This window comes from Sebastes umbrosus, chromosome 19, assembly GCF_015220745.1.
Source record: "Sebastes umbrosus isolate fSebUmb1 chromosome 19, fSebUmb1.pri, whole genome shotgun sequence".
NCBI classification, from domain to species: Eukaryota; Metazoa; Chordata; class Actinopteri; order Perciformes; family Sebastidae; genus Sebastes; species Sebastes umbrosus.
The window spans coordinates 1409041-1425378 of record NC_051287.1 but is presented as its reverse complement, the minus strand read 5'-3'; the positions used below and the strand labels follow the sequence as shown (position 1 = coordinate 1425378).

The 16338-nt window shown below is 38.1% G+C and overlaps 2 protein-coding genes across 3 annotated transcripts; one reads left to right on the top strand and one right to left on the bottom strand.

The window, feature by feature from the left end:
- Positions 1-297: 297 nt before the first annotated feature.
- Positions 298-6915, top strand: acads (acyl-CoA dehydrogenase short chain). 2 transcript variants are annotated; one of them, XM_037752823.1, is made up of 11 exons: positions 298-413; positions 447-531; positions 2328-2488; positions 3643-3792; positions 3884-3995; positions 4129-4280; positions 4385-4555; positions 5816-5953; positions 6244-6339; positions 6423-6479; positions 6561-6915. In XM_037752823.1, exons 2-11 carry the CDS (start codon positions 504-506, stop codon positions 6711-6713), a joined length of 1218 nt encoding a protein of 405 aa, XP_037608751.1. In that variant the 5' UTR covers positions 298-413; positions 447-503; the 3' UTR covers positions 6714-6915. The 2 variants fall into 2 exon arrangements, with proteins under 2 accessions (XP_037608751.1, XP_037608750.1); XM_037752822.1 differs by having other exon boundaries at positions 331-404.
- A 3931-nt stretch (positions 6916-10846) lies between these two features.
- Positions 10847-12111, bottom strand: cldn5b (claudin 5b). Its single transcript, XM_037752825.1, has one exon. It carries the CDS (start codon positions 11865-11867, stop codon positions 11223-11225), a length of 645 nt encoding a protein of 214 aa, XP_037608753.1. The 5' UTR covers positions 11868-12111; the 3' UTR covers positions 10847-11222.
- Positions 12112-16338: the final 4227 nt, after the last annotated feature.

The window sequence follows — 16338 nt, the reverse complement described above, 5'->3', positions numbered from 1 at the left end:
CAGTGACCACTACAACCTCTAAGGACCCCTAGAACCTCCTCAACGACCACCTCCTGGACTTAAAGAACCCGTCTTGAGATAACTTCTGTTGTGATTTGAATTTTAGAAAGAAAATGACAAAAACATGAGCAAAAGCACATTAAACTTATGGCTAAACTAAAACAAGTGAAGCACATATTTTACCATTACTGTACTAACTCCCACCTGCTGACAGCCATAGTTCCGACAGCCCCTGAAGGCTCCCACCTGCTGACAGCCATAGTTCCGACAGCCCCTGAAGGCTCCCACCTGCTGACAGCCATAGTTCCGACAGCCCCTGAAGGCAGCAGTGTGCTTCATAACAGTCAGTCAGGTTAAACCTCAGAGAGATCTGTCTGTTCTGTCTGTTCTGTCTGTTCTGTCTGTTCTGTCTGTTCTGTCTGATCTGTCTGTTCTGTCTGTTCTGTCTGTTCTGTCTGTTGTCTGTTGTGTCTGTTACTATCTGGAGCTGAGAGGAAGGAGACATGGCTGCACTGTTCAAAGCGAGGAAAGGTGAGTTGATGAAGGGAAACCGACTCTAATGAGGAACATTAAGGTTGTTTTCTGTTAGCTGTTAGAGAGCTAACCCTGCTAGCTCAGCATGCTAACATAACTCCTGATCTCATTAAACACTCTGACTGATCAGCTGGTATGAATATTAATGTCCTCACAGAAGACACATGTTTACAGTTAGCTCCTCGGCTACATCAGGTTAGCAGCTAGCAGCTAGCTCTGATCAATAACTGATCAATAACTCCACTAACAGACAGAGACTGGTCTTCAGTGAGTGTTGATCAATAGTTTAACAGCTGTTCTTGTCTCTTTGAGGTTTATTAAACTGTCAGACTGAAATAAAGGAGACTGATGTTCAGTTAACCTTTCACCTAAACAACATGAAGCTAACATGAAGCTAACCAGCTAGCTGCTGCTGCCTTCAGGGACACAGACAGAGAGACACAGAGACACAGGGAGACAGAGACACAGGGACACAGACAGAGAGACACAGAGACACAGGGAGACAGAGACACAGGGACACAGACAGAGAGACACAGAGACACAGGGAGACAGAGACACAGGGACACAGACAGAGAGACACAGAGACACACACAGAGAGACACAGAGACACAGAGACACAAAGAGACAGAGACAGAGACACACAGACACAGAGACACACAGACAGAGACACACACAGAGAGACACAGAGACACAGAGACAGAGACACACAGACACAGAGACACAGACAGAGACACAGACAGAGACACAGACAGAGACACAAAGAGACAGAGACAGAGACACACAGACACAGAGACACACAGACAGAGACACAGACAGAGACACAAAGAGACAGAGACACAGACAGAGACACAGAGACACAGACAGAGACACAGGGACACAGAGACACACAGAGACACAGACAGAGACACAGGGACACAGAGACACACAGACACACAGAGACAGAGAGACACAGAGAGACAGACACAGACACAGACATAGAGACACAGACAGAGACAGACACAGAGACACAGACTCAGACACGGAGACAGAGAGACAGACAGAGACACAGAGAGACAGAGACACAGATACATAGAGAGACAGAGACACAGACACAGAGAGACAGAGACACAGACACAGAGAGACAGAGACAGAGAGAGACAGAGAGACGGAGACACAGAGAGAGACACACAGAGAGACAGAGACAGAGAGACGGAGACACAGAGAGAGACACACAGAGAGACATAGACAGAGAGACGGAGACACAGAGAGAGACACACAGAGAGACATAGACAGAGAGACGGAGACACAGAGAGAGACACACAGAGAGACATAGACAGAGAGACGGAGACACAGAGAGAGACACACAGAGAGACATAGACAGAGAGACGGAGACACAGTATAAAGTATTAAAAAAAAATAGATAAATAAAAAAAAATAGATAATAATAATAATAATAATAATAATAGTAGATATTTAATAAAGTAAATAAATAAGGGAATTAATACAAAGATAAATAAATAAAGAAACAAATTAAAACAGAAGTTATGTCAAGTCAAGTTATGTCCCATTTTATCAATTAATTAATGGCTATGTTTATTTTTTATATTTTTGCTACATTTAATGATTTATTTATTTATTTATTTATTTATTGATTTATTGATTTATTGATTTTAGATTTTGGCAGGTTCCATCCTCCATAGAAAACGTCTATATCGTGATATATATCGTGATATGAGATGACCAATATGGTGATAGAAGTTTTTGTCTATATTACTCAGCCCTAACTGAACTCTTTATGTGTCTCTGTCCCTCAGCTCTCGGCTTGTGTTTCACCGGATGTCGAAGTCTGTCGCAGCTGGCAGAGTTACCGGAGACTCATCAGCTCCTGAGACAGACCTGCAGAGACTTCGCCGACAGAGAACTGAGCCCCATCGCTGGCAAGCTGGACAAAGAGCACACCTACCCCGCCAAACAGGTACACAAACACACACAGAGCGGCACGTTGTGATGCTTTAATTGTCTTATGGGTGGAAATTTGATCCCATTTTTATTGTTGCAATGAAATCCTGTGTTTAGCAGGAAGAGATAAGAACCAAGAAGATGGTTTATGAGGAAACAAGTCCACTTTAAAGGAACAGTGTGTAACATTTCAGGGGATCTTTTGCCAGAAAAGCAATATAATATTAATAAGTATGTTTTTGTGAGTGTATAATGGAGGGCTGTCACTCATACACTCATACACTCATACACTCATACACTCATACACTCATACACTCATACACTCATACGATTAGTTGATTTAATCGACAGATCTGTGAAGTTGAGTTTCTCCACAAGGAATCACACAAAAGCACCACTTTAAATCTGGTGTTTATCAGAGATGTGCTCATATGTTTCTTGGAAATAAGTCATTCAGCATGAAAAAGCATAAGAAAATTACTTATAGACTTATAGAAATCTTAGTCGACTAAGACCAAAAGGACCGATTAGTCAACTCTTATCTCATCTTTAGCTTGTAACTTTACATTTTTTTTTAATTAAACTTAAAGAAGTTGAACTTTTTATTAAATTGTTTTTTATTTCATTTTTAGCTAGTAACTTTACATTTTTTTAATTCAACTTAAAGAAGTTGAACATTATATTTCATTTTTTTTAATTTATTTTTTTAAGCTTGTAACTTTACATTTTTTTGTTAATTAAACTTAAAGAAGTTCAAAATTGTATTTCTTTTTTTTTTCATTAATTTGAAGCATGTAACTTTACATTTTTTGTTAATTAAACTTAAAGAATTTGAACATTTAATAAAAAAAAAAATTTAATTTTTAGCTTGTAACTTTATATTTTTTTGTTAATTAAACTTAAAGAAGTTGAACATTTAATTTAATTTATTATTTAATTTTAGCTTGTAACAACTTCTGTGTCGTTCACGTGATGCCATTGGTCCTAAAAATACTTTTTCCCATAGACTTACATTGGGAAAGAGACGTCTGTAACTCAGTGGATCATGTTTTAGTAGTACGAACACTTAAACAGCTTTGGCTTCATGCACCACTGAGCAACTTTCATAGGAATGAACGGGAGCTGTGTCCAGGTCTTTACATCCATGGTCGACTGTCGCTGCTCTTCCAGATCCAGGAGTTGGGGGCGATGGGCGTGATGGCCATCGAGGTCCCAGAGGAGCTGGGTGGAGCTGGGATGGACTACCTGGCGTACAGTCTGGCTATGGAGGAAATCAGCAGAGGCTGCGCCAGCACTGGAGTCGTGGTGTCTGTTAATAATGTGAGTAGAGTCTGTAAATATAACAGGTGTGGTATCCTGTCAGTGCAGGTGTTTTAATCACCTGTTCTGGTCTCTGTGGTTCTGCTCTCAGTCTCTCTACATCGGACCCGTATTGAAGAACGGTACCGAAGAACAGAAGAAGCAGTGGATCACACCGTTCACCACCGGGGAGAAGGTGGGCTGCTTCGCCCTCAGCGAGCCAGGTAAATGTGACGCCTCACGCATACAAACATACCACTGACGGATATGACATATTATTAGTGTAGCAGCGCATTCACACCAAGAGCAAAGCAAAATCTGCTTATTTTGGGTTCAAATTTTGAATATAATCTCCAGGTAATGGCAGCGACGCGGGTGCAGCCTCCACGGTAGCTCGTCAGGAGGGAGACGAGTGGGTGCTGAACGGGACCAAAGCCTGGATCACCAACAGTTGGGACGCCTCTGCCACCGTTGTGCTCGCCACCACGGACAAGAAGCTCAAACACAAGGCATGACGCGGCACATTTTATACTGAGAGATAACGAGAGGATTGTTCTGTTGAGCAATGAAACTGTCTGTATATATAACAGTGGTTTTTCTTCCGTGTCTGCAGGGTATCAGTGCCTTCCTGATCCCCATGCCACACCCGGGGCTCTCTCTGGGGAAGAAGGAGGACAAGCTGGGCATCAGAGCCTCGTCCACAGCTAACATCATCCTGGAGGACTGCAGGATACCACTGGACAACATGCTGGGACCTCGTGGTGCCGGATTCAAGATCGCCATGGTACTTCTAAAGCATTCATTGTGACACACAGCCCGTTATTATATTTCAAAATAAGAGCTGAATCCAACTAAAACAGCTCTGCTAAAACAAAGTAGCTTCAACCTTTTCACAACTTCCTGAATATCGACTACACTTCAAGACATACCTGTCCATGTGACATATTTTCAGGTGAGGCTCTTCTTCCTGTTGAACAACTGCAGGAGTAATAAATCTGTTTCCTCAATAGAAAAACACTAGGGGTAGGAAATTACGAGTGTGGAGGTAGAATATGTCCGAACAAAGGCTGAAAAACGTCTGAGGAAAAAAAATCTGTAAAAAGCTGAAATATGTCCAAAAAATATCTGAAATATGTCAGAAAAAAGGACAAAAAAAATACGAAAAATGTCTGAAATATTTCCAAAAAAAATTCTGAAAAGACTGAAAAATGTCAGAAAAAAGGCAGAAAATGTCTGCAAAAAAAATGCGGAAAAGTTAGAAGGAGACGTTATGGTATGGCGGTAACGTTGCGGTGGAGCCGGCCGTCGCTCTCGTCGCCGTGGTCAAATGGGCCGACGCTACGACTGTAGAGCACCCAGATACTGACATTTGTGTTCTCTGCATTGAAACGGCCCCGATGGAGCTGACCATGATGGATAAAGAGAACGGAGCTGACGGGAGAGCTAGAGACCACCTTGGAGAAGTTAGAGGAAGTAGACACGTGTGACTACGTCTGCTTTTCAAAATAAGGTGTTAACTAAGGGAACTGTATATACAAAATACATCTATGGAAATCAGATTGATGGATTATATTCACCAGAAGTATAAAACATTATAAATTAAAAAGAAGATACCACTAATCTGTGAGGGAAATGTCTTTATTCTTTGAGTTGTGGGTTGCTGGATAATAAATAATTCCTGCCAATGATCCTGATATATTTGACTTCAGGACATCTCTGACTACATACATGATGAAAATCAAACATTTTTACTGGATTCGTTTAGAGATATTCCAAAGTAAAAGTCCCAGAAGTTTATGATTCAGCTTTTCCCCTCCATGGTTTAGAGTTAAAAAAGTAATAAATTAGAAATAAATTATTATAAAAAATAAAGTTTTCCTGAAATATCCCTGCAGCTCAGTACCCGCTGTACAACATCTTCAAGAATCTCCTGGAGAATTTCTCCGCCTTGTTTCTAATCTTGCATGTACAGTATATGTTGATTTAGCAGGTTACTGCATGTGACCACGTCGTGGTTAACGTACCGTTGATCTGTGTCACACAGCAAACCCTGGACAGCGGCCGGATCGGCATCGCAGCTCAGGCTCTCGGTATCGCTCAGGCTTCTCTGGACTGCGCCGCAGACTACGCACACAAACGCACCGCGTTCGGAGCCCCGATCGGCAAGCTGCAGGCCATACAGGTGACACAACTCTACTGAGAACTATGGTGTAGGTGTTACTGTTCAACTTGGTTTTCTCTTCCAGATAAGTTAAGTCTAACCTCGGAGGTTTGTTCAACATTTGTGTTGCCTTCAGGGTTCAAAGTGATCCGCCGTTATGTTAAACAGCAGCATTGTGTTTGTTTATATTTGCATGAAAGCTGAACGCCACCCGGCTACTAAGATCGTCTTTAGGTCAGTCAGAAATACTTTATTGACCTAAATGACTTCAATAATCGTTGAAGCGCTAATCAAATATTTCTGTTTTTTAGTTTAAACTGGCTGACATGGCCGTGGCGGTAGAGAGCGCCCGTCTGCTCACCTGGAAGGCTTCACTTCTTCGAGATGCAAAGAAACCCTTCACCAAGGTATGCAGTCGCCTCTGATCTCTTTATCGACTTTAACGTCTCTGCAGCGTAACAGACGTTTAACCACCTGTGTTCTCCTGCAGGAAGCCGCCATGGCCAAACTAGCGGCGTCTGAAGCCGCCACCTTCTGCTCACATCAGGTAAGAAACCAAACATAACGTAAACATACAGAAGAAACCCTCGACATTACATGTTTTGTTTTATTTGTACTTTAAAATCAGGCGATCCAGGTTCTGGGCGGGATGGGTTACGTGGCGGACATGCCCGCCGAGAGGCACTACCGCGACGCTCGCATTACAGAGATCTACGAGGGCACCAGTGAGATCCAGAGACTGGTTATTGCCGGCCAGGTACTGAAGGAGTACCAATCATAGACACGCCTCTGTCGGTGCCTTGGGTGGAACAGTATGGACATATAATCCCAGATCTGGAGTCCAGATAAGTCCTTTTTATGTGTCCATTAACTCCAAGGGAATACAGGAATGACTTTATTATACTGTAAACTGAATAACTCATCTCTGCTGCCATAAGAGGATATCAAGTTCACCGCCGGTTTAAAGGGTCAGTTCACTTCAATTTATAAAAAAAGGACATATTTTCAGAGAAAGTTTTGTTTTTATGTGTTTCTTTCTTGGTGCTCAAAAACCCACTTTGTCGGTCTTGTGTTCTCTCTTTGCTCCCCTCCTGCGGCTGGGAATTCATTTAATAACTGACGTTTAAAAGTTGTTATCACACAAACGTATGTTGTCTGTCCCACGACTGATGCCTACCATACACCAGGAGACTTTGAAAAGACTGACACCCTCTCACATCTAGTAGTTAGTTAGCTAATTAACCACTGTCCCCAATGGGGCAACTTGCAACAACATGATCCAACAGTTCAAAGGTTTATTTGTCGTCAATAAAATCCCATAAATCGTCTTAGAAATCACGGAAAATGGCGCTCCTTATTACTGCAGAACTCGCCTGAGAATAGTCACGATTTTAAGTGTTCTTCAGTATCACAGTAATTCAGTGATAGTTGTCTGAACATCCATGAGTACACTGCAAACAGGAGCTGCTAAGAGATAACTCGGCATACTTTTAATGGTGCTAATTTGCTAATATAGATTTAAAAGTCCCTGCTGGTTACATTAAAGCAGCACTACAACAATGTAGTACTTTCATAAAGCTGATGGACTTGTGAGAGACAGATTCAACAAGATTCAAGGATTCAATTAAGGTTTATTTGTCATCTGCAAACAGGAACTAATAATAGATGATTCGGCATACTTTTAATTGTGCCAATGTGCAAATATATGTTTTTAAGTCCCTATCTGTCACTTTAAAGCATCTCCACAACATTAGTATTGTACTTCCATGAAGCTGAACAACCGAAGAGACAGATTCAACCAGGTTCAAGAGTTCAAAGGTTTATTTGTCATCAATAAATGCCCATAATTAGCTGCAGAACTTGCCTGAGAATCTTCACGTTTTTAACTTTCCTTCAGTATCACAGTAATCCAGTGATAGTTGTCTGTACATCCATGAGTACACTGCAAACAGAAGCTGCTAATAGATAATTCGGCATACTTTTAATGTACCTAATTTGCAAAAATGTAAACAAATAAAGTCTAAAAAGTTGTAGCCCACAGCTAATTCACTTAACGGCTCAGCATGAGTTTATCTACAGTAGATGTTTAATATCTTATAATCAAACAAGTTGCTGTGATTAGTGTGAACTGACCTTTTTAAGATGATGAGAGAGGGTTTGACCAGCAGAGGGCGACGGAGTGCCTTCATGTGTCTTTGACCCACTTCCTGCTTCATACAGATTCAACATTCATGAATCACTTGAAATACTACAAAGAAATCACAAGAACACATGTTTTTCAGAATGTACACAGTTGTTGAATCCAGTTTTACTAATTTAATGTCAAAGCAGTTTTAAATCTGTATATTTGACTGAGAGGCCGTGTAGTGAAATACACATTGTGGTTGATTTCACAGACCTCGTGTGCCTCAATAACTTGTACATATTAGAATGTAATTTATCGTGTGTGGATGCTAATAAAAACACAATTACGTGACTTATCACAGAGAAATTATGGATTTTATTTCAATGTTGAAAGATTCGTGTCAATTTTAACTTTTAAATTTATTTATTTATTTTTGCATTTATTTTTAATTTATTTTAAATATATTTATTCATTATTAAGTTGTATTCATTTAATTATTTCATCATGATTTCCCCCTTTGCATAGATAGATAAATAAATAAGAATAATAAAACAGAAATATCAATTTATTTCACATTTTATGAATTAATTAATTAATGCCTACGTTTATTTTGAATATTATTTTTGGTTCATTTAATGGCATATTTATTTATGTATTTATTTTTGCATTTTTTTCTATTTATTTCAAATTTATTTATTCATTATTACATTTTATTTATTTAGGCATGATCCCCTTTTGCATAGATACATACATAAATAGGCAAATTAAAACAGAAATATCAATTTATTTCACATTTTATGAATTAATTAATTAATGCCTGCATTTATTTTGAATATTTTTTTTGGTTTATTTAATGGCATATTAATTTGTATTTTTTTTATTTATTTCAAATTTATTCATTATTAAATTGTATTTATTTATTAAATTATTTATTTATGCATGATGTAACCCTTTGCATAGATAAATACATAAATAAGCAAATTTAAACAGAACTATCAATTTGTCACATTAACAATTAATTAATGCCTAAGTTTATTTAGATTTTTGGTTCATTTAATGGCATATTTATTTATTTTTTCATTCATTTATTTTTTATTCATTACTATTTATTACTAAATTGTATTTATTTATTTATGCAAGATTTTCCCCTTTGCATAGATAAATAAAATAAATAATTTATGTCACATTTTATATCAATTAATTAGTAATTAAGTTTGCTTTTGCTCTTGGTGTGAACTCACCTTTAGTGTTGCAGCTGGTAAAGGTGGAGCTCATTTTAATTCGTTAATTTACTGCTGGGTAGTTTAATCTATAATAATACATCATCATTTATTAGTTGATTTATATTTTGTTTTATTAATCTGAATCTGCAAAGTAACTTCGTACGGTTTCCCTCTGAGATGTAGTGGAGAAGAAGTATAAAGCAGCATGAAATGTTAAGTACAAGTACCTCAAAATGATACTTAAGTACAGTACTATTGTACTAGTTCCTGATTGTGTTTGTGTGCACACTCTTCCTCCTCTTCTTCCTCCTCTTCTTCTTCTTCTTCTTCTTGTTTATCCACGTGAGGTCACTGATTGCTCCACTGGTCCAGATCCAGGACCAGCTTCCTGACGCTTTGAGTCTCAGCCAGCTGATTGTGCTAATCAGTGCAGTGCGCTGGCTGCATTGTTCGGTGCAGTGTACCGCAGGTCGTTCAGCGCTCCGTCGGGGTGTGTGAACCAGGCTGCTGATTATTTTGACGTCACTTTTCTGGCTCTTGTTTGTTTTTCTTTTATTTCGCATGCAAACAAGTGCACGTGCAAGAACATCAAATGATGTACGGATGACCTTTGCCCTCGTTACACCAGTGAGATTTGGCACATTTTGATTATAATGATGGATATTTCATTGCGTATTTAAATATTAGATAATAACAGGCTTTAATTAACACAGATAAGCACAGACACTTAAATAGTTGTTTTTTGTCTTTATTAGAAAAAGTAAGTTCTATAAAAAAGACTACAAATAAATGACAGGAAGTAGAAAACACTGTACATGTATTCAAATGCACCCCCCCCTCTTTGATCACAACATGAGTGCTCACTGGTCTGAAAAGGCTTCACTGTGGGAACCAGTCTCAGAACCAGTACACTGAATTAGTCCACTGGGAGGGGGGGGGGACTATTTACAATGAAGCTCTGCAGCCAATCAGAGGCCACCCAACATGCACAATGGCATCATTACAACCTTATGATTCAACACTTGTTCAGCCTCTAAGGTATGTAGGACAAAACCTGCCAAAATAAAGGACTTGATACATAAATAAATGCCATTAAATAAACAAAAATAATATTAAAAATAAATGTAGGCATTAATGAATTGATCAAATGTGACATGAATTGATAATTCTGTTTTAATTTGCTTCTTTATTTACATATTCTATTTAATTTTCCCTTTTATTTATTTTTTTGCTTTATCTTTTTTTATTTATTTATTTATTTAGTTTTGCATTCATTTTTTATTTATTTAAAATGGATTTATTCATTATTTAGTTTTATTTATTTATTTCTGCATGGTTTTCCCCTTTGCAGAAATAAATAAGCAAATTAAAACTTAATTGTCATATTCATTAATAAATTAATGCCTATGTTTATTTTGAACATTATGGTTTGGTTAATTTAATGCTTATTTATGTTTGCATTTATTTTAAAGTTATTTATTAGGTATTCAATTTTATTTAATTTTGTATTTATTTCTGCATGATTTTCCCCTTTGCATAGATGAAAAAATAAATAAGTAAATAAACAAGTAAGCAAGTTAAACAGAATTATCAATTTGTCACATTTTATCAATTAATTAGTGCTTACATTTATTTTTATTATTATTTTTGGTTCATTTAATGGCTTATTTATTTATCTATTTTTGATTGTGGCAGGTTTTGTCCTCCGTACTAATCAACCAATGAATGTTTTAATTACCAGACTTCACTAGCAGTGGCCTTGTGATGCATCACTAGCAGATTAAAACCTCATTAGGAGCATAAATAAACTTCTGTTACACCCACTCTGTGCTCAGAATGAGCTCCATCAGTCTCATCAGCATCTTCTGGCAACAAATCATGTCAAACTTTCAGAAGTTTCTCCAAAAACAAAAGTCCCAAAAAACCAAAGTGGACTTTGAGTTTATACATAATACTTCTTCTCGACCCCCCCGTTGGAGGTGATGGATGTGGGTGCGTACTTGAAGGTCTTGGTGGTCCTCACTCCAGAGCAGAAGGAGCAGCAGAGCAGCGTCCCTCCCATCAGCAGCATCCCTGTGGCGGCCCAGCCGATGTAGATGGCCGCTCCGATCTCCCTCTTCTTGGACGCCGGTACCAGCGGGTCGTGGAAGTCCACTATGATGTTGTTGGCGAGCCAGCAGAGCGGAACCAGCACCAGGAGTCCACTGAGGATGTACAGGACTCCTCCAGCATGCACCACCTTCCTCTTCACCTCCTCCTCTCGGATGCAGTTGGTGCACTGCGCTCCGGCCACCGTGACGGACAGAGCGACCACACCGAGCACCGCGGAGATGATGGTGAGGGCTCGGGCCGTCTGCAGGTCCTGAGACAGAGCCAGAACCGAGTCGTGGATTTTGCACTGCATCTGTCCGGTACTCTGCACCACGCAGGACATCCAGAGACCATCCCAGAGGGTCTGAGCCACCACGATGTTGGACTCGATGAAGGCGGTCACCTTCCACATGGGCAGCCCGCAGGCCACCATCACCAGCAGAGAGCCAGAGAGGCTCAGACCCAGACCCAGCAGCTCCAGACACGCAGAGAGCATGGTTCCGGTTCTGATGGGACTCCTGATGGTGCTCCTGATGGGACTCCTGATGGGACTCCTGATGGTGCTCCTGATGGGGCTCCTGATGGGGCTCCTGATGGGACTCCTGATGGTGCTTCTGCTGGGACTCCTGCTGGGACTCCTGAAGTTAAAGCGTCTCCTGGGTTACAGTGATGCTCTGTGCGCGCTCAGCCTCGCCTTTGGGTGCGCGCTCAGCCGAGGCTTCTCATTTATGAGGGTCTCATCAGAACACAACCGAGAAACTTTGGACCAATCAGCTCTTAAAGGCATCTCTGCTTCAGCCAATCAGAAGAGAGCGGGGTGGGGAAGCGGGGTCTACAGGAGCAGCAGCATCCAACACTTTTACGCACGGTTACGCACTTTTACGCACTGGTGTGAGAGTACCCTTACAAAAAAGTATTCTACTTCAAGTTTATTTTATGAAGTACACTTAAGTAAAGTACAAGTATATTTCCCCGAAGTATACTTTGGTGAAAAAATATGTGAAAAAATAGTGAAAAATATCCAATAAATATGTGAAAAATGTCTGAAAAATATGTATAAAATATGTGAAAAGTAAGTACATAAAAAGTCAACTGAAAGTATACTCTCGTATTTTAAGTTTAAAAGAAGTATACTAATATTACAGTTGGATAAACTTCTATTTGGTGAGAGTAGTTTGGACTGGAGCGCACCAGATGTGTGCTGTCTTCCTGTGATTCAGAGTCAGTGGGAGGAGGTGGAAGTAATGTGGAGGGAGTTTACCAGGATTCCCGACTTATAGTTTGACCCAATAATAATATAAAATGTAGATTTAAAGCTTAAAGTAAACAGAGATGTGGATATTATGGAGAGGATATGGGCACCTCCTGTTGGTCCTGAAAGCCACATCCTGGGTTCAAATCCGGCCAAGAGCTTTATAGTTTCATGTCTTCTTCCAACTTTTTCTTTAATTTCTCATCAATACAACAAAAACATGAATGATTTTAAAGAAAATGAAAAATGTCCAATAAATATGTGAAAAATGTCTGAAAAATGTTTAAAATATTCAAAAAATATGTGAAGAAATATGTGAAAAAATTGTGGAAAATGTCCAAATATATGTGAGAAATGTCTAGAAAATATGTGAAAAATATCTTAAAAATGTCCCAAAATTCTTTCTAAAAAATGTGAAAAAGATATAGTTAAAAATATGTGAAAAATGTCCGGAAAATACGTTTCAAATATCTCAAAAATATATGAACATTTTTAGTACAATATATGAAGAAATAGTGAAAAATTCCGAAAAATATGTGAAAAAATATCCAATAAATATGAGAAAAATGTCTGAAAAATATTAGTAAAATATATGAAAAATATTAGTAAAATATTTCAAAAGAAATTGTTAAAAATGTGCAAAAAATATGTGAGAAATGTCTAAAAAATATGTGAAAAATATCTTAAGAATGTCCGAAAATTATTAGTAAAATTGTGAAAAAAATATCCAATAAATATGAGAAAAATGTCTAAAAATATGTATAAAATGTGTGAAAAATATTAGTAAAATATTTCAAAAGAAATTGTTAAAAATATCCCAAAAATTTGAGAAATGTCTAGAAAATATGTGAAAAATATCTTAAGAATGTCCGAAAATTATTAGTAAAATATGTGAAAATATTTGTGAAAAATGTCCGAAAAATATGTGAATAATATGTGTTGTTCTAGGCTGCATTATTGTGACGTTGATGTTGAAACAGGAAGCTGTTCCTGTTTAAATCTGCACACATTTTGATGCTCAGCTTCCAGTTTCTTTTAGTAATGACTGCTGATTTCTTCTGTTCTGATTCAACTGTTTCAGCTCAGAAGGATCTTTGACCTGTTTAGTTGTCAGTCTGGTTGAACCGTTGGACAGCGTTTGGTTCTTCATGTACTAAACTAAATAACATCTATCATTAAAGAGGACTTTCAGACATATAGCGTCGTCCTCTCACACATCTGACCGGCAGCAGGTTACTAACTTTTCCACGGTAGTGTGTCTAAAGTGCAGAAGACTCATGAAACTGTGACATGTTTTTCCCGTTATTCAACCGGCATCATTTTGTGTGTCTGACTGACATGTTGAGCTGTTTTTCTGTCTTCAACAACACACACAGGATATGCTCCACACAGAGGAGGCATGTTGATTCGCTCCATTGTGCTCCAACTGTGTCGTTGAAAAGTCAACTCAACTCTCTTTCTGTTTTGGTTGCTCTAAGTGGCCTCACCGGAGACACGGATAGCCTGAGTCGACCTGACACTCACATCTTATATGTGTCAGCTCTGTGATGAGAGAAGCATCAGGAGCAAAGCATTCTGGGACCTTTTTAAAAGAAGATAGATATCTGACTACTTCCTGTTCAAACTTTAAATCAGGTCACGCTCAAACATGATTCCTCTTCATCAGCTTCTTTACTCTGAAAAGGAACAAGTTGGGAAACAATATTTTTCACCGCTTATTTTCATTTTAGTGTACGATAATAACTCTGCAGGGATGTGGTCAGCATGCTGCTGTTAGCATTTAGCTCCAGTTTGTGTTTGTGTTTTATTAATTCCCTATATTTAATCATTAGATATTGATTTCTTTATATATTATACTGTATATACAGTGAAAATGCTAATTTGCTTTGCCACCAGAAGCAAATGTTTTTTTTTTCGACCCTCTGCTCACATAGAGTGGAAGTATGGAGGACGGAAGCTGCCAAAATAATACATAAATAAATTACTTGATAAATAAATAAATATGCCATTAAATTAACCAAAAATAACATTAAAAATAATATTATATTTATTTATCAATGCAAAGGGAAAATCAAGCATAAATAAATACATAAATAAATACATACAATTTAATAATGAATATATAAATAAATGCACAAATAAAAATGAATATGTGTAAAAAATAAATACAAATAAATTAATTAATTAATTAATTAAACAAAATAAATAGAAGAGTAGATGGATAGGGGAAGTAATACAAAGATAAATAGATAAAAAAAAAAAAAAAATTAAAATTTGTCATATTTTATCAATTAATTAATGGCTACATTTATTTTTAATATTATTTCTGTTCATTAAATGGCATATTTAATTATTTATAGAGTCATTTATTTATTACAATTTTAATTTAAACAATGAACAATATGGCACATGTGTGTTAAATCCTCATCTCTGATTGGCTGCTCTCTCTCAGAACATGCATGTGATCAATCGGTTGAGTTTTAATCTTAAACATTCAGGCCTAGAAGCAAAGCACAGATCAGTTCTTTCACTTTGTTCTGTTCAAGTTTGAAATAAAAACACACCCAAACCAGCATCCTGTACTGAGGTTGGTGTAGCAGACAGACTGTTAATGTTTACTGCAGAGACAGCGAAGCGTGTTGATTAAAGCTGGACCACACCTCCTGTAATCACCCTCAATCTGTTAGTTTTAGTCATGAAGTCGCTCCATCTGCCTGATTTAGACTGGAGGGGCTGAATCAGACCTCTGGTATTTATCTGGGGGGGTTTCGGTCTGTTGACTGACTCATCGAGATGCAGATAAACACAAACCGGGTGGAGGAAGAGATAAAGTCTTCAACAACCACAACAGGAACAAACTGGAGCTAAACTATAAACATCTGGAAAATAATATTAATAATCCTGTAGAGTGAATATGGATCAATATCTACGCCTGGCTGTTTTATTGATCATATAAAGATGATATTAATAAATGATTTTCAGCAGGTGTTGACCCAACATGGACGTCAACATGCAGACAAACAACATTCCTGCAGGAAAACACAATCAGGTCTCCGTCTGGGAATCTCATTATATCACGAGCGTGCACACACGTGAAGGAGAATGACGTGATGATGTCAGTGTAGGTGAGTGGGTCATGAGGAACACTCCGAGGTCCAGATGTTTCCTCCTCCTGAGTCTTTGTTTACAGTTACATAAGGAATACTTCCAGCTCCGACCGCTTAACGTTGACATACTTTACATACTTTAGATAGTAAAGTAACATTCTGTGACGATTAATCAAACATTTAAAAAAATTCTAAATATAATAATTAGGGCTGTCAATCAATTAAATTTATTTAATCGTGATTAATCACACAATTTTTTATCTGTTCAAAATGTACTTTTAAAGGGAGATTTGTCAAGTATTTAATACTCTTATCAACATGCTGGTTGTATTTGGTAGCGTTAGTTGTATTTGGTGGAGTTGGTTGTATTTGGTGGAGTTGGTTGTATTTGGTGTTGTTGGTTGGTTGTATTTGGTGGCGTTGGTTGGTGGTATTTGGTGGTGTTGGTTGGTGGTATTTAGTGGCGTTGGTTGTTTGTATTTGGTGGTGTTGGTTGGTGGTATTTAGTGGTGTTGGTTGCATTTGGTGGAGTTGGTTGTATTTGATGGCATTGGTTGTATTTGGTGGCGTTGGTTGGTTGTATTTGGTGGTGTTGGTTGGTTGTATGT

Bases quoted from the DNA above. Each gene is read 5' to 3' on its own strand.
- acads (XM_037752823.1), top strand. From the start codon at position 504: ATGGCTGCACTGTTCAAAGCGAGGAAAG. The intron at 3,793-3,883 runs GTGAGTAGAGTC...TTCTGCTCTCAG, and splicing joins TCGTGGTGTCTGTTAATAAT to TCTCTCTACATCGGACCCGT. The intron at 6,480-6,560 runs GTAAGAAACCAA...CTTTAAAATCAG, and splicing joins CCACCTTCTGCTCACATCAG to GCGATCCAGGTTCTGGGCGG.
- cldn5b (XM_037752825.1), bottom strand. From the start codon at position 11,867: ATGCTCTCTGCGTGTCTGGAGCTGCTGGGTCTGGGTCTGAGCCTCTCT.